Raw genomic sequence first — 24,608 nt, 5'->3', positions numbered from 1 at the left:
AATCTAAGCTCTTTAGAAGATCCTTAGTAATTTTTAAGTTCATAAATAGATCCTGAGGCCAAAGAGTAGATGATCTTGAAGGACTTTGCTAATTTTAAGAATGTGATCCTATAATATGATTTTCTCAGTAAACAGACCATATACCAGGATACAGGATTGAATCCTTGTAGGGCATAGCTAGGGAACAACAGTGAGAAAGGTTTTCAGAAAGACCATTCAGGTAGTCTATCCTACATGAACTGGAGAGGAACAGACTAGGAAGTATCTGTTAAGGTGATCTAGTAAAGTGTCATGATCACTTGAAGAGACTAGGAACAAGGAATAAAAATTGTAAGAAGGTATTATACACAGATATTTAATATATTTTTTTAATACACAACTTTTCTAAACCTCAGAGGTATCCCAAAATGGACTGGGCTCCCTTGAGAGAGAAGGGATTCTTCTTATGTGAAATTCTTCAAGCAGAAGTTAGAAAACCACAATATCAGAGATATTGTAAATTCCTGCTCAGGTACAGGTTGCACTCTGAGGTCCCTTTCAAGTCTGAGTTCCCAGAGTTCAGTGACTGATCCCTAGGCTGGACTATGTAGCTTTCCATTGATAGTGAGGTGCCCAAGTGGGACAAATGAGAACAGACAGAGAGGCTCATAAGCAAACAACAGCCTTAAGGTCAATCTATCAACAAACATTTTTAAATGCTAACAATGTGCCAGGCATTGTATTAGGAATTTTATATATAAGTGCTTTGTCCCCACAGGGGATTGGGTCTTGGAGGTGGGACAGTCTCAGCAAAATGATGGATGGGACACAGTTTTCACATTCAACCCGCAGCACAGATTTCACAGGATAAACTGCTCCATCTTGGCTGAGGCCTGGCTTTATTTTATACCGTCATGATCACACATCTACTTGGCACACAGTTTCATTCTCAACATACATGTTTCCATGGAACCCAATAACATACAGGAAGCCTAGGGAGATAGTCAATGAAACATTGTTGCTAAGTGCAAGATCAGAGGGTAGAATCAACATGACCCAGATATAGGTTAGGGAATTCAGAGCACAGATTTGCCAGAAGTTTTTATGCCTAGAAAAGAGGGTCCTATCTAAATGGGTATATAAGAATCCTTATATTTAATTTTGTAAGTGGGCTCTCCTGGTAATATCCTAAGGGGACAGAGTGGGACATCTGTATTAACCCAGAAAGCATGTTGCTCTCTTCTATTTTTCCTGGGGCTAAGTAAGAATAATAATCATGGCAATTTTGATAATATGGGGATGTTAATAATGAAAGTTACCTAGGGGGGTTTCAGTGGATGTTTTCATCCTTCCTGGGGGCTGCTTTGCAGACCTTGGTTTCCACGTGGACCATGTCAAACAGAGTGGTCTTTGTTGGCTCCTGGCATACAAGCAAATGAATGAAACAGTCCCTGCTCCTAGAGAGAGGAGTTCCTGACAAAGGATGATAGAATTTATAATTGATAAGCACCTTAATAAAAATCACTTGGTTACAGGTGGGGAGAAAGGAGGTGTTTACAGTTCTCTAGGAGTAGGATGGAGAAGAGAAACAAGAAGAAATTTAGGTGATATGAAAACCAAACACCAATGCTTAGTTTTAAAAGGAAAAAAATCATCTAGTGTGACTCCATGATTTTAGAGAATGAGAGGTCAAAAGATTTGTCCATGGTCACCCAAGGAATAAAGAGCAGAGCCAGAACCTAAGTTCAGCCTCTCTGCCTCAACCTGCTGCTGTTTCCCCCTATAGAAGGAAACCGCCCTGGGAGTCTGACAGGGAATAAAAATTGCTAGAAGAATTCTCTTCTTGTCCTTTGACATTTTTTTCCATCTTGAGCCTTTTTTTAATTTTGCTTCCATGGCAACTCATCCCAAAGGGCAATAGATATTCCCTCGCACTAGAAAACCATTTCCTAGCTGACTGGCAGACATGCAAGAGGACTCAGGCTAGAGACCAATAGGTAAAGGTTGACTGTCTTCACTCAGCACCAATTTAGTTCAGTTCAATGAACATTTATTATGTGCCTATTGTGTGCAGAGCACTTTTATGGGAATAACTATAAGGTTTAAATAAGATAATCCCTACTCTCAGAGACTGATCATTTGATCAGCAAACATCATGGAATGCTTACTATATGTGAGGTATCTGTAACATGACAATATGAAACAAATAATAAGGGATACATAAAATACATGCATATATGTAAAATAGATGGGGACAAAAATAGACAGATAGATAGGCAGATAGATGGATGTACAGCTAGATGGATAGATAGGCAGATAGATGAAGATGGATAGAGAGATAGCTAGAGAGAAAGATGATTAGATAGATTTTGGATAGATGGGTGACTGGACAGGTAGATAGATAAGCAGATAGATGAATAGAGAGATAGCTAGAGAGAAAAAGATAGAAAGAGATAAATAGAAAGGATAGAGAAAGAAAGAAGAGAGGGATAGATAGACAGACAGACAGATGGATATTAGGGATAGAGAGAGAGAGAGAGAGAGAGAGAGAGAGAGAGAAAGGGAAAGGGAAAGGGAAAGGAGGGATGGAGGGAAAAGGCCTGGCAACACCACATAATTGCTGCCCAATCAGTCTAGTCAGGGATAAGACACACATAGCTAAAGGATCAAAGAAAGTTTTGAGGAGGAAGTCAAATTTTGCATTTTAAATGAAGGTAGGAATTCCAGAACCAAAGATGGGGAGGACATCGGGGATCCAGGGAACACTGTGCCCAGAGATACCGAGGAGAGAACAAGATGTGCTTGGGGCACAGAGAGTTTGGCTCAAACATAATATGTATGGAAAAAGTAACATGATAGGAAGCTGGAGACATTAGTTTAGATTTGTAATTATGGAAAGCCTTGAATGCCAGGCTAAGGAGTTTGACCTTTGCTTAGATGATAAGAGAGAGCCACTAAGGATTTTTGAGCCTGGAAATGAGGGCTAGAGACTGGACTAGGAAAGAGGTTATTACAATAGTCCGTGCAATGGTTAATGAGGACCTGTAGGACACTGGAGGCAATGAGAAGATTTTGCAGAGGTGGACCTTGGAACAGGACAATTGTGACCTCTCCAAGTTTCATTTTCTTCCTCTGTAAATACTACTTCCTTCCTAGGGCTATCATTAGAAAGAAATGGGCTCCTGGACATGAAACATTTTGACCCTGTAAATTGCTGTAGAAATAGGAGCTCCTGTTCCTCTCTCAATTTCCTGTGAAAATTTGAATGCCACCATTTCTGCCTACTTGTTGGTTTGAGCAGAGACCTGTTCTTGGCTTCTGCCCTGTTTGCTTTTGCAGGTGATTATCCTACATCAATCTCGGCAAGCGCAGGCCCTTCTTCTCGTTGCCAAAGTAACCTTCCTATTCTACCTCAAGCCCACACAGCACATGACCCATCCGTCGCCACGGAGATTGGGTCTGCATGTAAGCTACTGCCAGCTCCTCTGGGCCATTGAATGGAGACAGTGAGGAGAGTTAATTAAGGATGAAAAGATACTTCTTTTATATACTGGATAGAATTCAAGTAATTGGATGCTTACGCAGAAGGCAAATATGAATTCTATTTCCTCCGCAGTCTCCCACAGAGAGAAGGGAGGAGGAGGTACCTGAGCATCTCTGTTGGTACCTGAAAGACTGTCACTATTCACTGCTTTATTCATTCAGCAAATATTCGAGTACCTACTAAGTACATTAGATTATATCTTTTTCTAAGGGAGAGCAGAAGGATCAATAGGCTGAGGAATCAAGACTTGGGTGTGTTGATACATTCATTCAATATTCAACAAACTTTTATTAAAGCCTTAATTGTACAAAGCCCAATCATTCAAATCCTGACTCTGCCACTAATTATGTGATCTCAAGAAAATCATTTCACTTGTCTAGGGGATTCCTTTTCTGTAAAATGTTGGATTAGATGACTTCCAAAGACCCTTTCCACTCAAAATCTATGCTTCTATGATGATTCCTTGATTTAGATTATATTTGTGACTCTTACAAGGTAGAAACCTTCATGACCCAGGTATTTGATAGATGTTTAGTGAATGAAGGAATGAATTTTATTTTTAACTCCCAGTCAATTGAAGAAAATGTTTATTAAATTTGGTTGGTAGAATCATTTCACATTTGTATTTGTTCCAATTCAGTAGTTTTAAGCATAAGCCTTTGTTCATGTTCAGATTGGTTCACTGGTCATTTTGGAGATTTGGGATTTGTTTTTTAAATCCTTTTATTCTGTTTGTAATTCAATTTTAGAAAATAATACTTCAGGGTGATTACTTTGGGGTTAGGAAAATCAGTCCCATCTCTTCCCCCCTCTGTGGTATGGTGTACAATAAATGAGATGATCAAATTCTGTGAAGTATCAGCCTAGTATGAATCAGCAGTGATTTGGCAACCAAAAATGCTAATTTAATCTTAGGTTGCCTTGGTAAAAAGAGAAAATGTCCAGAGCAAGGGAGTTAATAAGCAAGCAATCAGCTAGCATTTGCTAATCTCCTGCCATGTGGTACTCTTCTAGGCATTGGGAATACAAAAGCAAATGTGAAATAGGCCATTGTTCTCTAGGAGCTCACATCCAACTGGAGAGAAAGGCCAGGAGCTTCAACATGTTCATAGATTGAGAATTATAATGTAGGGAAGGGGTGTGTGTGTGTGTGTGTGTGTGTGTACACAAAAGAAGTACACAGTGATTTGACAGGGGAGAATCAATGACTGGAGAAATCAAAAAAACTCTTGAAGAACATATCACAAGCTGAGCTTTTAGGAGATCTGGGTATTCCGAGAGGCAGAGGCAGGAAAAGAAACTCTCCTACTCAAAGGCAATGATGAAAAAAAATGCAATCACTGTGCACGGGGAACAAGTGGATCAAGAAAGTTGGTAGAAAATGTAGATCTAGTCCATGAGGAACAGAAAACTATTTTCATCCTGGAAAGACAGACTAGAACCAGACTGTAAAGAAGCTTCATAGGAGCTTATATATAGTTCTATAGGTAATGGGAAGCCACGATAGCCTCTCAAAATGAGGAAAGTCATGGTCAAACCTATGAATTAGAAATATCACTTTAACAACCGTCTAGAAGATAAAGAAGAGAGACCAAATGTAGGAAGAGCAAGACGATCACAGTCATCTCAGTGAAAAGTCATGAAAGGGTTGTTGTGGTTTAGAGGGAAGGTGAAATAGATGTCAATGTGAAATCTATAAGACTTGGCAACTGACCAAATATGGAGGAAATCTGAAGTCGTAGATGATTCCTAGGTTAGGTACTCTGATAACTGAATAATCTTGCTAGCCTGTGCTCAGATCAGACCTTAACTAAAGTATTGAGCTCAATTCTGGACCTCACGCCTTTGGAAGGATATCTGGGAGGAATACATGCAGAGGAAGGCAGCTGGATCGGACACCTGCCATATGGGGTTCATTTGATGGAATTTGGGATGTTTAGCCTGAAGAAGAGATAAGGGACATAATCTTTGTTTTCAGGTATTTGAAAGGGTGCCAAGAAGACAATTTGGCCCATAGAATGTGTGTGTGTGTGTGTGTGTGTGTGTGTGTGTGTGTGTGTGTGTGTGTGTTATCTCTCCCTTTAGAATTTAAGCTTCTAGAAGGTAGGGATTATTTTTGCCTTTCTTCTTATCTTCAGTACCTAACATATCCTGGCTCATAGTCAGCCCTTATTAACTTGACTAATCAGTGAAAGCTGTCAAGAAGATTTTGCTTTGACATAAGAAATTCCCAACAATTTGAACCTTACAGAAGTCAAATAGGTTGTTTTCTGAAATAATGAGTTCTCAGTTGTGGGTGTACAAGATTCTGGTTATATAACCACCTGTCAAGGATATTGGAGAGAAAATTCCTTCTCAGATAGGCATTAAGCCCAATATCTTTTTGGGGCCCTTCAAACTGTTAGATATTAGAATTTGGTGATGAATCATATTATCCACATTTGTTCGGGATAATGGTTTCAGTTCGAGTCAAGTCATTGATGGCTATGATAAAAATGTAATCTTCGGATTCAGTGATTGCTGTGAGTTCTGTTCAGTGTAAATGGCTTTGGGCAAGGAGAGCCACTGAAGAGAACAGCCTGTATTAAAAAAGCTTAACTGAACTTTCTGTTTTCTTCCTATTCCCAGGCATCAGTCCCAGAAAATTTCTTAGTTGTAGGATTTTAAATCTGCCTCTCTGCATCTTGAAACCATAACATAGCTCTAACTCAACAGTTTTTTAAAGACTTGAAGAGAGCTGTCATGCCCCTTCCCCCCATTCTCCAACCGCCTCTTTTTTTAGGTTAGACATCCTCAGTTTATTGGCCCTTCAACATTCTGGTAGCGGTCCTCTGGTGGCTTTCTAACTTATCGATATTCTTCTTAAATGTGGTTTCCTCCTTTTCTGTAAAATGAGTGGGTTGGGCCAGATGATCTTGAGAGTTCCTTCTAGCTTTCACATCCTCTGGTCCTCTAATAATCAAAGAACGACTTTGGTATATCTGCTTCTTAATTATAGCATTACTCATTTCTGACTTTTAAAAGCCTTATATTTATCATTTAAATAAATAGCACATGATACACAGGATAATTGGTTATATTTATATTTAGGATGAAATGTTCCATCTTCTTAGCAGAAGGATGTTGTTTTGCTTATGAAGCCATATCATTGGTACCCTAATGACTATGCCCTTCAGACCCTTCCAGAGGAAATTGAATGTTATTAAACATTAAAGAGAGCCTAAACAAAGATCAAACAGCATTAAGTCTCATTATCTCAGTGTGTGGGACCTAATCAATTTGATTTCAATGATAAAAGATGACTGCCTTTAGAAGTACATGATAGATGTGTGAATGCTGGTTAATATACTGATATTTTAATGATGCCTTTGCATCTTTATTTTTATTAATTAAAATAGCTCCCATTTCTACGGCTCTTTACAACTTACAAAGTTTTTCCTTCACAGTAGCCCTGTGGGGTATGCCTATTATTATCTCCAGTTTTAGAGACAAGAAAATGAAGCCTATAAAATCAAAGTGACCTTGCTCAAAAAGTTATGTCATTAGTGTCAGAACAGGGACTTAAATCCAAATCTCTTGACTTGGGGGTCAAGCATTCTTTTGGCTATATCAGAACAGCTGAGATGACAGACAGAAGGTTCTAAAGATGCTGGGCAGACTTGGAAAGCCTAGAAATTTCAAGTAATAAAAAGACAGAGAAAAGAAACCTTAGAGATCATCTTGTCTAGTTTCCCTCCCCTTTCCACCCCCTGGCCTTTTTTGTTTTTAAAAAAAGATGAGGAAATTGAGGCTCACTGGTTTACGTGATGTCAAACAGCTAGGGACTGGCGTAGCCACCTAGCTTCAGGTCTTCTAATACCCAACCAGGACACTTTCCAGCCTGCCATTTCCCCAATCCTCTGCCAACTCCAGAGTCCATGAGCCTGCTGAAACCCAGAATTTCTAAGAATGTTTAATTGAAACTTTTACTGTTGAACTAGACCAGAATTTTGAGTCCAGTGATCCTGCCTCCAAATGCATCATTATTTTAATCGTATTAAATTTCTATTTCTATAAAATCATAGGATAGATAGCAGGTTAGAGCCAGAAAGAAACATATAAATTTAATTATAACAAAAATAGTAATTAACCTAACATTATTATCTCATTTGATCCTCACAATAACTCTGTAATGTAAGCACTATTAGTATACCCCTTTTACAAGTGAGGAAACTGGTGAAAGGAGTATCACACTCTTAAAATTACAGAATTTTTGAAATCCTGGAGTATCCAAGCAAATCTGATATGACAGGCTCTATTTCATGGTCTGGATGAAAGCCGTATAAATTTCAGAAGCCCATAAATTCTACTTCCAAAGGAGGCAGGCTTGGACCTGACTTTAAGGAAGAAGTAGACACTTACCTTGTGCCTTTGGATAAGTCAGCTTCTACTCTCTAGGTCTCAATTTTCTCACCTGTAAAATTAGGGTTGTAGATAAAGTCCTTTTCTAGTGTCCTATCCATTGTCATCCTGGTCAGATTACATCTGGATTATTGCATTCAGTTCTGGGCTGCATATTTTAGGAAAGACATTGGCAAATACAGAGAATGGTAAAAGAGGCATCATGGTACAGGGGAAGAAGCCATATCTCTACCCAAAAAAAAGGCAAAATTCAGTCCCTGCCCCCAAAGATCTTACTGTCTACTAGGAGAGCAACAATATGTAAACAACTGTGAACAAACTTAGCTCTATGTGTGTATGAGTGAGAGAAGAAATTTGGAAATAATCAATAGGAAGACACTAGCATTAAGGGGTATCAAGAAAAGTTTCTTGTAGAAGATAGGAGTTTAGTTGGGATTTGAAGGAATTCAGGAACTCTGGGAGGCAGAAGAAACAAGAGGGAAAGAATTCTAGAAAGGAGGGCAGCCAGTTAAAAATGTAGTTATGGGATGGAATCTCTTGTGTGAGGGAAAACAAGGAGGCTAGGGTCACAGAAATGTAGAATTTAGGGATAGGGCAGGAAGAAGAAAGACAACTGGAAAGGTAGGAAGGACTATTTATAAAGGGCTTTAAACTCCAAATAGGAGGGTGTATATTTTATCCTGGAGACAATGGGAGCCCTTGGAGTTTATTAAATAGGGGCTTAACATTATATATTAATTAGGAATAATTTAACAATTGATTGGAGGATGGACTGAAATGGAGAGAGACGAGCCAAGGGGACCAGCCAGAGATCTATTGCAGTAGTCCAGATATAAAGTATTAATACCCTGCATCAGAGTAGTAGCAGTAGCAGAGGAGAGAAAGGGATGCATAGAAGAGATATTGCAAAGGTAGAATCAAGAGGATTTGGCAACTGTATGGAAATAGGGATGAGAGAGAATTGAAGAGTTGAGGATGACAGCTAGGTTAGCTGAGCCTGGGTGACTGGTGTGTTTGACAGAAAGATTTGGAAACCACAGGGAGCGTTTCTTTGCCTTCAAATGTTAGAAGACTTCTTTTCAGGGAAAGAAATTAGATTTAACCGAAATAGGGAGTGAAGATACAGGACAATAGGTAGCAGGGAGAATAGGATGAAGTGAGGGGTTTTTAAGAATGAGGAAGAAATGGGCATCTTTGTAGGCAGCAGAGAAGGAGCCAGGAGATAAGGAGAGATTGAAGATTAGAGAGAGTGGGGACAATAGAAGAAACAATTTGTCAAAGATGACAAGAAAGGATAGTATATTCATGGAGAGGAGTTTGCTTTGGTAAGAAGGAGATATAGTAAAAGAAGGAAATTGATGATGGCTGGAGTTCCTGGGAAAATCTGAAAGAGTTCTTTTCAGTTTTCAAAATTGCCCCATATCTATGATCTGATTTCTTTAGGCATACTGATAGATTTTAAGTATTTATCATTTCATAGAGCAATTTATAAATTGAATAGAGGAGACTTAGAGTTTGGTTGGGGGGGACAGCTTTAAAGTCTGTATAAATGGAGATTTTGAACCTTTGACTTCATTCCCCAGAAGTCCTTAGTATTTATCAAAATTCCCTATAGTCTCTCCTGCATCTCCACATTGGTGGGATCACATTACTGGTATTTAACTAGCTGTAACTCCTCCTTGTCCTCTTTTTGGGCAACAATTAGCAGTGATAGTGGTGAGTGGGGATGACTGAAAATGCCTAACCAGCCATGGGCACGTGGTTTTTGTTTTGTATCCTCTTTACTCCTTGATTTTTAATGATCTTTAATAAACCTCCTAAACTATAATATTTTTATTATTTGAGATATAATTTTAATTTTCTACAAGTCTCAAGTCACTCCCAATTTCCAAGACAGGAGACTCATATCTTTTTAAAATTTTTATTTGGTCATTTCCAAACATTATTCATTGGAAACAAAGATCATTTTCTTTTCTTCCCTCCCCCCTCCCACCTCTCCCATAGCCCACGCGCAATTCCACTGGGTATCACATGTGTTCTTGATTCAAACCCATTTCCATGTTGTTGGTATTTGCAGTAGAGTGTTCATTTAGAGTAGGAGACTCATATTTGAACATAAGCTGAGAAAGGTTCCCAGAAGAATTGACATTAACAGTGTAGGCTCATTATGAAATATGGAATGATATCTTTTCATTAAAAATCAAATCTGGGGTGCCTAGCACAACTTCTTGCCTAACTTTCATGTTGACTTATACTCTGTACAGATGTTTTATGAAATTCTGACAAGTGAAAACTCATTGAAAAATTAACTTCCTGTGTTGGGCGTTGAGGGAGCCATACCAATATGCTTACCCAGCATGAAGTCATGACCCTCAGCAGCCTTTGTAGTCCCTGCTCATAGGTCCTGGAGTTTCCCACTGTTCTGGAGAAATGCTCAAACTAATTCTGGGTCTTGAATAGCATCAGATTTTTTTTTCCATTCATCCCTTAGCACCTGCAAACCAGTGTGCACAGTTCTATGAGGTAGGCAACAGAAAGATAACATTACCATCAGTTTGCAGAAGAGAAAACAACTCTGATGGAATGGAAACTCACTGGCTTTGGGATCAGGATATTGAAGTCTACCCTGGCTTTGTCTCTAACTTGCCCTGGGACATTGGACAAATTCCTTTCTCCTGCTGAGCCTCAGTCTATTCTTCTGTATGACAATAATGATATTTTTTACACTTCTTATTTCACAGAGAAAGAAACCTAGAGTGCTATAGGGGGAAAGTGTTTATTAGTTTCCTGAAATCTACTAGGAAAATCCTGCACCGAAATGATCTCCCTTGGGCTAATTTATTGATAGGGACATATTTCTTCTATTTTCTCTATGGTTGTAATCATCCAACTCATATTTTTGTAACATTTTAAGGTTTATAATAGCTCTGTGAAGTAAGGAGCAAAAATAATATTATCACTGTTGCACAGAAGAGGAAGTTATGAGCCCAAAGTTGGAAGATGACTTGCCCAGTGTCTCACTACAAGTTAATGACAGAACTAGACCTAAAACCCAAGGCTCCTCATTCCAAATACAAAGGGCTTCTCTCTTTAGAGTATAGCTACATGCTGTGGCTATTGTCTATTCAATTGGTTGTCACTAGCTTGTTGACTTTTAATATACAATGAATCTCTGATGGGCACTGACCACGGAAGAAACATTTTTGCCCATGGATGTGCAGATCACTGGAGAAGGAAATAGCAAACCACTCTAGTATCTTTGCCAAGAAACCCCCCATGGATAGTATTGGTCCACAGGGTCCCAAAGAGTCAGACACAACTGAACAACAAATGTCCAGGTTAAATGCCAAAATCCAGATAGCACAGTGATGAGCCTATCTAGGGTTCCAATTAGATGCAGGGTTTGGAGGGAGGAGGGTTGTATACTTGCTACAATCAGATTCAAATGAGCATCATATTAGCTTTATTTGGAGTTTTATTGGGTGACTAGGCACTCATCCATTTTCCTCACAACTAATTAACAAATACTTTCTAAATGGTTGATTTTATGGTGTTAGTGGCCATACCAGAAAAGTAAAACACAAAACTTAGCTATCTGGAGCCAGATTTATTGGAAGGGTATTTGGGAGGTGTAAACCTTAAAATTTCCTAGACTTATGAATGTTGGAAATTTCACCATTGGAAAATTTCATACTTGGAAAAAATTTCCTACTGATAGTAAGAACTCTATTGGAATGTGAACCCCCTTGGCATGGGAGGATCCTTCTCCTCCCTACTTAAGACTACTTTAGAACATAAACCTTTTGCTAAACAATGGAAAGGGCTTTGACCTATGCTTAAGCATAGAACAGGAAGTTCTTTGAGTCATGATTGATTTTAGAATTGATACAATAGAGATACTTGGAATGACAGAACCAGGTCTTGGAACTTACAATCTCCACCCTACTCAGAGTAACAGGATTTAGGAAGGGCTGCAGCATAGATCAAAATTTAATTATTTGAGAATATGACCTTCAACAGACATGTGCAAAGGGGCAGACCTCTGGGTGGTCCTGGGTTAAGCTAGAGCCACTATTGGCACAGGGAAGACATGGACAGTGATTGGTAGATGTGAGAACTGAGGGGAGGGAACTTAGATGGTTTCCTTAAAGATAGTGGGGTCTGAAGACTGGAGGGGTTCGAGAGGTTTTGCTCTGAGAGGTTGTCCTCTGAGAAGTTTTGCTCTGAAGGAGGCTGGAGGTGGAGGCCTCTGAGACTGTTTCTCCATTTTGGTCATGTGAGTGATAGGGACTGATCTCTTTTCTTTGCCTCAGCTATCTAAGGGCTTGGGCCTTTTGGCCCAGCCTAAACAGAGGGGGTATTTAAGCCCTATTCCCTTCTCCCCCCCCCCTCTCTCTCTCTCTCCCTCACCCTCACCCTCACCCTCACCTTTATTCCTCCTATTTGTAACTAAAAACTCGTGATTTCTTTGTCACAGAGGATAGTCATTGACCTTTGGTCTCCCAACAAGATACAGGAGCATAGATGCTGAAGCTCTTCCAACCCCACTGCCCCAAGCATTTTCCATCATGGCCATGTTCTTTCAGGCCTGTCCCATGTCTAATTTCAGCCCTACTCCTTATTCTACTAATATAAGTTCTACAGGGGTCAGCTGGGTAGCTCAGTGGATTGCGAGTCAGACCTAGAGACAGGAGGTCCTAGGTCCAAATCTGGCCTCAGACACTTCCCAGCTGTGTGACCCTGGGCAAGTCACTTAACCCCCATTGCCTAGCCCTTACCACTCTTCTGCCTTGGAGCCAATATACAGTATTTTTTTTAAAAAAAGTTCTACAGGTAGAAGTCACATCCATAATGAGAAAAGTGGCCCAAAGATGGAAATTCCTGGCACTGCCATTGCTAAGAAAGGTCACTTTTCTCCTCATGTACACCATGAGGTTCTTGTCAGTTATCCCAGCTTCCAAGATGTATACTGTGGGACTTAGGCAGTCAGAAATCAGGCTTCACTTTTACTTTATTTTATTTTATTTTATTTCATTTTACTCTTTGACTCATAGACATCGGACCTGGATCTGTCTGCCTCCTGTCCCAGAGGAACAGAGAAAATTAGGAAAATTGTTGTATTTTAGACTTATAGTTTGTGGATAAGGAATCCTTACTTAGTTAATGAGGAATAACTGTCCTTTAGGGATTTTTTAAACAAAAACAGAGTTAGCAATATTTAATCCTAATAAGAGGCAGTTTGCTGGTATGGCAGGTAGTACAACAGAGCTGGAGTTATGAAGACCCAAGTTTCAATCTAGCCTCAGGCACTTACTAGCTGTGTAACCTTGAATAAGTTATTTTAACCTCTGTCTGCCTTGGTTTCCTCATCTGTAAAATAGAGAAAATAATGGCACCAACTTCAAAAAATGGTTGTGGTATAATATATATAAAGTGTTTTGCAAACCTTGAAGTGCTATATAAATGGGTAGCTAGATAGATAGAGACAAGTATGTTTTCTTATTCTAATACGAATAGCTTCCTAATTTAAAAATTTTTTTAAATTAAAAACCCTTACCTTCTGTCTTAGTATCAATTTTAAGAGAGAAGAGTGGCAGGGGCTAGGCATTCAAGGTTAAGGAACTTGCCCACAGTCACACAGCTAGGAAGCATCTGAGACTAGATTTGAACCCAGGTCCTCCTGACTCTGAGCTTGGCACTTTATACACTATACTACCTCATTGTCCTCCAAATAGCTTTATAATTAAAATCACACAGTTAGCATAGTGTATTGTCCTACAGAGAGCACTGGATAAAAGAGACCATCAGTACAGTACTATTTTAATTCTATGTTCTATCGTTCTATTCTATTAATTCTATAAAACTATTTTAATAAGTGCCCGTACCTACCAAGCACTGCAATAAATGATGGAGATATAATTATGAGAAAAAAGGCAGTATCTGCCCTTGAAGACATATCTCAATAGGGTAGAATACTTATTGAGTGAGGAAGAGGAGAGTAGGACGATGACCAGGGAAGAGTATTTTGACCCAGGAGGTCACAGGATTGCTCATTTGAGCCATAAAACAATCAGCTAGTAAATCCTTTACAGGTATGTAAAAACTTTCTTCTAAATGTTAAGTCTAGTTAATGAGCATTTGTCTGTGCCCACATATGGCCAATGCATGCCCAGCAGCCATATCCCAGGAAAACTATCTCAGCAGACAGTAAACCAAGTTGAGAGTAGCTGGTGGGTCTCATTCCTGTTGGGGTTTGGGGGGTGTCTGCCTCATGCATGGGAAGGTTTCCCCAGGAGGAATGGATGGATGGATGGATAGATGGATGGATGGATGGATGGATGGACGGAAGGATGGAAGGAAGGAAGGAAACAGGGTGCCCCCAGAGCTATGAAGGTGACTGAAGCAGGCACCAGGGAGCACTTAGAGCTTAGTTAGACATGGAAGTCACCAAGGTCATCCTCTACATCCTGGATCATGGCATGCCAGTCATCCTAACTTTGGGCTTTCCATTGAACTTCGAGGACTCTGAAAGAGAGAGTGAGGCTGATGACTATACAACTCTGCCTCGCTTCAATCCAATTAGAGCTCAAGTCAATACATCACCCCATGATAAAACATTGGTCCTCTTTGAAGTGAAGAGCAACCATGGCTTTGTGTCAGCCACCATGCAAAGTATTTTACAAATGTTATCTCACTTGATCCTCACAACAACCCTGAAAGTACTATTATTATCCCCATTTTACAATTGAGGAAACTGAGGCAGAGCTTAAGATCCCTGCTAGGAAATGCCCAAGATCACTGCTAGGAAATGTCTGAGGCCAGTTTTGAGCTCAAATCTTCCTAACTCCAGGTCTAGTGCTCTATCCATTGTATCCCAGTATTTAGTGGGGTTTAGGGATAAAATGACTTCTAATTAAGTCAAGATACAGGCATCACTACTACTGATTTCCCAGGAAGCCAGGATAAAGCAGTTATACATTTCTACTCTTTTGTTCTAATTAAGGAAAAGCAATCTTTAGACTTCCAAATAGAATTTACCTAATCATTGATGAGGGGAGGTTCTTGATGGGGTATATTTTCTTTAAATGGTTGTCTGAAAGGGGAAAAAAACTGAATTTAATATGGGAAAGAGAAGGCTGTGATAATTGTTTATTTATCCAAATATTTCATTGGTTAATTGGAAAAAAACAGGACATGGGTATAATTATCAATAATATGGTTTTCACTGCTGCCCTTAAAGGAATAGATGAATAGGTGCTTACAGCCCTGAAGGGATTTCCTCTTATTTGCAGTTGCTTATGAAACCTCTTCTAGAGGAAAGTTAATAAAAGAAACCTTCCAATATACTTGTTCAATTATATTTTTATGATCTCCAGTCATTGTTCTCATTCCCATCAAATCAACCAAATGTGAGGCCTAGATTTGATGGGAGAGTCTAGTGGGGAGAAGGTAAGGAGATTTATAGCTTGTCGTTGGAAGCAAACAGGTAAGCAGAGAAAAGCAGGAGTTTTATTTATTTATATCATTCAAAAGTGCCTCTGAGTTCCTTCATCACAATCGCCCTAGTGTGATTTATGCCATCAGTTGGGAAAAATAAATCATGGAATCTGGAGTCTCAGGCACTCATCTAATCATAGTCCTCTTCACTTCTACTTATATAGTCGTCCCATTATAATTCTACTATAATTATCTGTCTTCCCCATAATGGGAACTTATCACCTGTTGTTGTTTATTAGAGTTATCTGGTGCTCCAAACCTGCCCCAACTGTGAGCTCCAAGAAGGCAGCCCTGGTGTCTTAACTGCTTTTTATCTCCTATCACTAAGTGGAGAGCTTTGCTCAGAAGAGATGCTCATAAGCATTTGTCCTGTTGAAATGCACTGAATCATTCTAGCCTAGTCTACTGGGTTTTATTCATCTCTGCATCCATCCCTGCTCAGCTATGCTAACTAAGCCCAGTGCCCTGTACAAAATGGGTACTAAACAGATGTCTTGGGGGACATGAAGGAATCATTTCCAATCCCATCTTCCTCTGGGTGATGATTTGTTTCATGACCATTTCTTCCTGTCTATTCGTCTCACAGGTGAAGGAGGCCATGCAGAGAATCCATGACAGAGGCAACATAGGAAAATTAATTTTGGATGTAGAAAAGGCCCCAACTCCCTTGGTGAGTATGGAACATGGAGCAGGCAAACAAAAATTATGGCAGCTTGGATTCCCTATGAGAAAAACCACTGTCCTTTGGTTGGCAAGTCTGGAAGTGTAATTTGTCTACAAGATGCTTCCTTCAAGTCCTTTCTCTATGCTCTCTCCTTTAGCAATTTCATTCAGACCCAAGAATTCAAGTATGCTCATATGTAGATAATGGCTCTGTCCAGCCCCAAGCCCTCCTCCTCCTCCTCTTCTTCTTCCTTCTTCTCTCTTCTTCCTCCTCCTCCTTCTTCTTCCTCCTCTTCCTCCTTCCTCTTCTTCCTTCTTTTTTCTCTTCTTTCTCCTTCCTCTACTTCCTCTTCCTCTTCTCCTTCCTTCTTCTTCCTCTTCTTCCTCTTCTTCCTCCTCCTCCTTTTTCTTCATATATTTTCTTCCATAGTTACATGATTCCAAGCCCTCTTCTGAGCTGCCTACAGGACAGTTTACTTAGTTTACTTAGATTTACCTCCGCATCTCAAACTCAGTGTTACCAAACCAAGTCCATTTCTTTTCCCCTAAAATGGCTTCTTCTGATCTGACTTAGCTTATTCTGTATGTGGTACAGCCATTTCTCCAAGACCCTATTTGATGACCTTGACTTCTCTATGGTTTTTCTGTTTTACCTCTCTTAGCCAATCAGTTACAAAGTCCTGTTTTGTTTTGTTTTTTAACCCATACCTTCTGTTTTAGTATCAATTTTAAGACAAAAGAACAGCAAGATCTAGGCAGTGAGGGTTAAGTCCAGGGTCACACAGCTGGCTTTCTATCCACTCAGCTACCTAGCTGCCCCAACAGATCCTATTAGCAGTACATTCTCAATCTCTCCCACCCATGACTTCCCTCTTTGTGAATAGAGAAGATTTGATTCTTAGACTAGACATGTATTATGCGATATGCTAATGAAAATTTTTTTAATCTTGTCATGTCCTCAATTTCTTCATCTGTAAAATAAGGATATTACCTACCTCACAGAGTTGTTGTGAGCTTCAAATAATATAAACAGAAAGTATTTTGACAACCTTAACATGCTATATGAATATCAGTTAACACCATCATCATTATTATTACTCCTCTTCCTCCCCACTATTTCTATTAAGAATATATTTCTATATAATTGGATCATAAAATCAGAAATCTAGTGTCTTCCCTCTGATGTTATCTCTGATTTTCTTCCATATATATCTTGTTTGCATCTTGTCTCTTCCATTAGACTGAAAGCTCCTTGGAATAAGGACTGGGTTTTGCCTCTCTTTGTAACTCCAGCATTTGTTGACTAGAACTGGCAGTGAGCTCCTAAGTCATTTAGTCAAACCTTCTCATTTAACCAAAAAGAAAACTAAGAAATTGTGAGTAGTTTTCCCAATGTCTTCCAAGTACTAAGTGGCAGAGGCAGGATTTGTGCCCAGGCTCCATTGGCTCTAACACCAGTACTCTTTCCACTGACCCATGATACCTCCTCTTTAAGTTTTACAAAGCTCTTTTCTTCTAATGACCCTGGGAGTTAAATTGGTCTACCATGATTATCCCCATTTTGCAGATAAGAAAACTCAGGCCCAGGTAAAGTGACTTGATCAGTCACACAATAGGTCTAATGCTTTCATTTCTTCTGCACCACCAGTTTACCTGAAGAGGACAGTTAAGGCAAGGCACCTGCTCTCAAGAAATCTGCATCCCCTCTAATAAGTCTTTGAGCCTTTCTATTCTTGCTTTCATGGGGATACTTGTCACATAGCCTGTGCCTTTGACATAATTCTACTTTTTTTTAAATCTATCATTTTTGGATTTTTTTCTATATATCTATATAGATATAAAATCTAGCTTCAAAGTGCCAAGAACCAGTTTTTCCCCTGTGCCTAGAAGACTGTCCCTCCATCTTTGCTTTTTAAATTCTTGTCTTTTCTTTGAAACCTTTCTCAGTTGTCTCCTCTTCCCTGGTCTCTCACAGCCAGCAGTGATCTCCTGTGCCACCAGCCCTGCTATCCCCCAAACTCATCACCTTTTTTTTTGCCTTTCTATTATGATTTTCTTATGATATTTGCGTATATTATGAGTTACACAAGTGCCTTATTGAAAGTTGTGTTTCTCACAGGAAGTGGATGCTTTTAAAAAGTATTTGTTGAATAAAAGAATGTGTGAGTGATTGAGTCAATAAACAAACATGGTGCCTTAAGGCCAAAGGATTGATGGTGGAGATTATTCAAGATCAATGATCATCCTTTTTTCCAAGGTCTTTGATGAGTCATAGATTGTTTTTCTTTCCTGTCTGGGTTAAGACTGCCAAATTCAATAACTTACAAAACAAAATTAGCATGTGCCCCCAAGGGGCTGCTATTGAATTTCTGTATTGTTTGTATTGAATGTCTATAATCAAGGCAAAACTATCCTATCCATTTCTGTTTATTTGATGGGAGGCAGGCAGCTTCAGGGAACCCTGCTAGTTCTTGGAACATTCTCAAAAATTTTATTGCCCTTAAGTAGTAAAATTGAAGAGAGGCAACTGAATGCAACGGAGAGAAAATTATGCTGGGTGTCAGGAGGCTGGGTTTTAAGGTTCTGTCTTGTCACCCTCTAACCCTGAGAAATGTCTCCTTGAACCTCAATTTTCTGATTTGTAAAATGAGGAGGCCAAGGTTCTGAGATCCTCCTTCTAGATCTAATATTTGGTGATTTCTAGTCAGTGCTAAGATGTCTAATCAACTATTATTGGGAGAAACTACTTCTTTCAAAGTTCCTCCTTACTGGGTAAATTTTAGATCATTTTTGTTTGTCATAGCATCCTAATTTGTATGCCATAGCATTCTGGAGTTGGAAAGGACTCCAGAGGTTATTAAGATGATGCTTCAGAGACTTCCGGTTAAGATGGCGGCTTAGAGAAAGCTGAAGTTCAGATCTCCGGAAAACCCTTCCCGACCGATCTCAAACTAGAAGCTCCTAAGGTGCCGAAATTCAAAACGATCAACAGCACAGACCCTGGGAACCCTCCTCCTGGACCTGGACCCGGTTCAAAAGGTACGGCTCCCCTTAAAAGCCAGAACCCGAGATCCCTCGGACCTCAGGGGTAGGAGCGCAGAGTCCAAAGCGGCTGCCGGGCTCAGAGAGCAGGGTCTGAGGAACAACAACCCTCAGGGTCTTCTACCCAAGTCCCAGTCCGGGTGAAAGTTACTGCCTGGGGCTTCAGCTGCAAAGAGCCAGTCGGTCTGGGTGAAAGCTACTGCCTGGGGCCTCCGCTGCAGAGAGCTGGTCAAAACAACAGCAACCCTCAGGGCGGGCAAGACAGCCTCACGGGCTGGATCCTGCTATCCAAGTCTCAGTGAAAGTCTGTGCTCTCGGAGCTTGGGGAAGCGGCAGCCCATCCCCCCGCAGGCCGACGAAACAGCCTCACGGCCAGGGATTCTGAAGGCAACTTCCGGAAATCGAGCCAGGGGGAGAGTGTGGCCTCGTGGTCCGACCCTTCCATTCCAGTTCCAGTGAGGCATATTCAGTTTAACCCAGGGAACGCTCATAGAACCAACATCTGCCCAGGACTAAAGCCTCTGATCACCAGACAAAGACAAGAAAAGCCAATCCTCCACGTTCAGAGATGACAAACTCTACAGAAGCACAGAAGCCCCAAAATACCAAGAAAAATAAGAAGAAAGGGGCGACTCTGGACACATTCTATGGAGCCAAAATACAAAATACAGAGCAGATAGAAGAAGATATACAAGAAAATTCTCCAAAATCTTCCAAAGGAAATAGAAACTCTCCACAAACACATGAAGAATTTGAATCAGAAAGGACCAAAAAGATGGAAGCCCTCTGGGAGGAAAAGTGGGAAATGATGCAAAAGAAATTCACGCATCTACAAAACCAGTTTGACCAAACTGTAAAAGAAAACCAGGCTTTAAAGCAAGAACTAATAAAGCAAAGCCAAAACACCAAGAAATTAGAAGAGAACATAAAATATCTCACCGACAAGGTGATAGATCTGGAAAACAGGGGGAGAAGAGAAAATTTAAGAATAATTGGACTCCCAGAAAAGCCAGAAATAAACACCAAACTGGACATGGTGATACAAGATATAATCAAAGAAAATTGCCCAGAGATTCTAGAACAAGGGGGCAATACATCCACTGACAGAGCTCACAGAACACCTTCTACACTAAACCCCCAAAAGACAACTCCCAGGAATGTAATTGCCAAATTCCAAAGCTATCAAACAAAAGAAAAAATCCTACAGGAAGCCAGAAAAAGACAATTTAGATATAAAGGAATGCCAATCAGGGTCACACAAGACCTTGCAAGTTCTACGCTGAATGATCGTAAGGCATGGAACATGATCTTCAGAAAGGCAAGAGAGCTGGGTCTCCAACCAAGAATCAGCTACCCAGCAAAACTGACTATATACTTCCAAGGGAAAGTATGGGCATTCAACAAAATAGAAGACTTCCAACTTTTTGCAAAGAAAAGACCAGAGCTCTGTGGAAAGTTTGATACCGAAAATCAAAGAGCAAGGAATACCTGAAAAGGTAAATATTAAGGAAAGGGGAAAAATGTTATCTTCTTTTACTCAAACTCTCTTCTATAAGGACTACATTTATATCAACCTATGTATACTAATATGTGGGGAAAATGTAATGTATAAATAGGGGGTAAAGAAAGACCAAATAGAATAATGGTTCTCACACAAAGATTCACAGGGGAAGGGGAGGGGAAGAAAACTCCTATAAGAAGGAGAGGAAGAGAGGGGGGGGGTTTACTTAAACCTCAATCTCAGGGAAATCAACTCTGAGAGGGAAAAACATCCAGATCCATTGGGATCTTGAATTCTATCTTACCCAACAAGGGTAAGGAGAAGGGAAAACCAAGGGGGGGAGGGGGAGAGGGAGAACAAAAAGGGAGGGAAAGAGAGGGGGGAGGGGGAGGGAACAAAAAGGGAGGGACTAAAAAGGGAAACATCAAGGGAGGGGACAAGGGGGACTGATTCAAAGTAAATCACTGGACTAAAAGGTAGAGCCGAAGAAGAAAAGGTTAGAATTAGGGAAGGCAATCAAAATGCCAGGGAGTCCACAAATGACAATCATAACTTTGAACGTGAATGGGATGAACTCACCCATAAAACGTAGACGAATAGCTGAATGGATTAGAATCCAAAACCCTACCATATGTTGTCTTCAAGAAACACACATGAGGCGGGTTGACACCCACAAGGTCAGAATTAAAGGATGGAGTAAGACCTTCTGGGCCTCAACTGATAGAAAGAAGGCAGGAGTGGTAATCATGATATCTGATAAAGCCAATGCAAAAATAGACCTGATCAAAAGGGATAGGGAAGGTAATTATATTTTGTTAAAAGGGACTCTAGACAATGAGGAAATATCATTAATCAACATGTATGCACCAAATAATATAGCACCCAAATTTCTAATGGAGAAACTAGGAGAATTGAAGGAAGAAATAGACAATAAAACCATACTAGTGGGAGACTTAAACCAACCATTATCAAATTTAGATAAATCAAATCAAAAAATAAATAAGAAAGAGGTAAAAGAAGTGAATGAAATCTTAGAAAAATTAGAATTAATAGACATATGGAGAAAAATAAATAGGGATAAAAAGGAATACACCTTCTTCTCAGCACCACATGGCACATTCACAAAAATTGACCATACATTAGGTCACAGAAACATAGCACACAAATGCAAAAAAGCAGAAATAATGAATGCAGCCTTCTCAGATCACAAGGCAATAAAAATAATGATTAGTAATGGTACATGGAAAACCAAATCTAAAACCAATTGGAAATTAAACAATATGATACTCCAAAACCGTTTAGCTAAAGAAGAAATCATAGAAACAATTAATAATTTCATCAAGGAAAATGACAATGGCGAAACATCCTTTCAAACCTTTTGGGATGCAGCCAAAGCGGTAATCAGAGGCAAATTCATATCCCTGAAAGCTCATATTAACAAACAAGGGAGAGCAGAGATCAATCAATTGGAAATGCAATTGAAAAAACTCGAAAGCGATCAAATTAAAAACCCCCAGCAGAAAACCAAATTAGAAATCCTAAAAATTAAGGGAGAAATTAATAAAATCGAAAGTGATAGAACTATTGATTTAATAAATAAGACAAGAAGCTGGTACTTTGAAAAAACAAACAAAATAGACAAAGTACTGGTCAATCTAATTAAAAAAAGGAAGGAAGAAAAGCAAATTCACAGCATTAAAGATGAAAAGGGGGACAGCACCTCCAATGAGGAGGAAATTAAGGCAATCATTAGAAATTACTTTGCCCAATTATATGGCAATAAATACACCAATTTAGGAGAAATGGATGAATATATACAAAAATACAAACTGCCTAGACTAACAGAAGAGGAAATAGAATTCTTAAATAATCCCATATCAGAAATTGAAATCCATCAAGCCATCAAAGAACTTCCTAAGAAAAAATCCCCAGGGCCTGATGGATTCACCTGTGAATTCTATCAAACATTCAGAGAACAGTTAACCCCAATACTATACAAACTATTTGACATAATAAGCAAAGAGGGAGTTCTACCAAACTCCTTTTACGACACAAACATGGTACTGATTCCAAAACCAGGCAGGTCAAAAACAGAGAAAGAAAACTATAGACCAATCTCCCTAATGAATATAGATGCAAAAATTTTAAATAGGATACTAGCAAAAAGACTCCAGCAAGTGATCAGAAGGATCATTCACCATGATCAAGTAGGATTCATACCAGGGATGCAGGGCTGGTTCAACATTAGGAAAACCATCCACATAATTGACCACATCAACAAGCAAACTAGCAAGAACCACATGATTATCTCAATAGATGCAGAAAAAGCCTTTGATAAAATACAACACCCATTCCTATTAAAAACACTAGAAAGCATAGGAATAGAAGGGTCATTCCTAAAAATAATAAACAGTATATATCTAAAACCAACAGCTAATATCATCTGCAATGGGGATAAACTAGATGCATTCCCAATAAGATCAGGAGTGAAACAAGGATGCCCATTATCACCTCTACTATTTGACATTGTACTAGAAACACTAGCAGTAGCAATTAGAGAAGATAAAGAAATTGAAGGCATCAGAATAGGCAAGGAGGAGACCAAGTTATCACTCTTTGCGGATGACATGATGGTCTACTTAAAGAATCCTAGAGATTCAACCAAAAAGCTAATTGAAATAATCAACAACTTTAGCAAAGTTGCAGGATACAAAATAAACCCACATAAATCATCAGCTTTTCTATATATCTCCAACACAGCTCAGCAGCAAGAACTAGAAAGAGAAACCCCATTCAAAATCACCTTAGACAAAATAAAATACCTAGGAATCTATCTCCCAAGACAAACACAGGAACTATATGAACACAACTACAAAACACTCGCCACACAACTAAAACTAGACTTGAACAAATGGAAAAACATTAACTGCTCATGGATAGGACGAGCCAATATAATAAAAATGACCATCCTACCCAAACTTATTTATCTATTTAGTGCCATACCCATTGAACTACCAAAATACTTCTTCACTGATTTAGAAAAAACCATAACAAAGTTCATTTGGAAGAACAAAAGATCAAGGATATCCAGGGAAATAATGAAAAAAAACACATATGATGGGGGCCTTGCAGTCCCAGACCTCAAACTATATTACAAAGCAGCAGTCATCAAAACAATTTGGTACTGGCTAAGAAACAGAAAGGAAGATCAGTGGAATAGACTGGGGGAAAACGACCTCAGCAAGACAGTATACGATAAACCCAAAGATCCCAGCTTTTGGGACAAAAATCCACTATTCGATAAAAACTGCTGGGAAAATTGGAAGACAGTGTGGGAGAGACTAGGAATAGATCAACACCTCACACCCTACACCAAGATAAATTCAAAATGGGTGAGTGACTTAAACATAAAGAAGGAAACCATAAGTAAATTGGGTAAACACAGAATAGTATACATGTCAGACCTTTGGGAGGGGAAAGGCTTTAAAACCAAGCAAGATATAGAAAGAATCACAAAATGTAAAATAAATAATTTTGACTACATCAAACTAAAAAGCTTTTGTACAAACAAAACCAATATAACTAAAATCAGAAGGGAAACAACAAATTGGGAAAAAATCTTCATAGAAACCTCTGACAAAGGTTTAATTACTCATATTTATAATGAGCTAAATCAATTGTACAAAAAATCAAGCCATTCTCCAATTGATAAATGGGCAAGGGAAATGGATAGGCAGTTCTCAGATAAAGAAATCAAAACTATTAACAAGCACATGAAGAAGTGTTCTACATCTCTTATAATCAGAGAGATGCAAATCAAAACAACTCTGAGGTATCACCTCACACCTAGCAGATTGGCTAACATAACAGCAAAGGAAAGTAATGAATGCTGGAGGGGATGTGGCAAAGTAGGGACATTAATTCATTGCTGGTGGAGTTGTGAACTGATCCAACCATTCTGGAGGGCAATTTGGAACTATG

General features: G+C 39.3%; 1 protein-coding gene across 1 annotated transcript in view; it reads left to right on the top strand.

Annotated features, from left to right (window-relative positions):
- Window positions 1-24,608, top strand: part of VAT1L (vesicle amine transport 1 like) — a 139,541-nt gene that overhangs the window by 104,091 nt on the left and 10,842 nt on the right. The window contains exon 8 of the mRNA XM_056795965.1: window positions 16,008-16,091. Coding sequence (XP_056651943.1) covers window positions 16,008-16,091 — 84 coding nt within the window. The remainder of the gene's footprint in view (window positions 1-16,007; window positions 16,092-24,608) is intronic.

The sequence above is a fragment of the Monodelphis domestica genome, chromosome 1 (assembly GCF_027887165.1).
Source record: "Monodelphis domestica isolate mMonDom1 chromosome 1, mMonDom1.pri, whole genome shotgun sequence".
Classification (NCBI taxonomy): domain Eukaryota; kingdom Metazoa; phylum Chordata; class Mammalia; order Didelphimorphia; family Didelphidae; genus Monodelphis; species Monodelphis domestica.
Note: the sequence above shows the minus strand (reverse complement) of the source record. Positions and strands in the feature narration are given on the sequence as shown.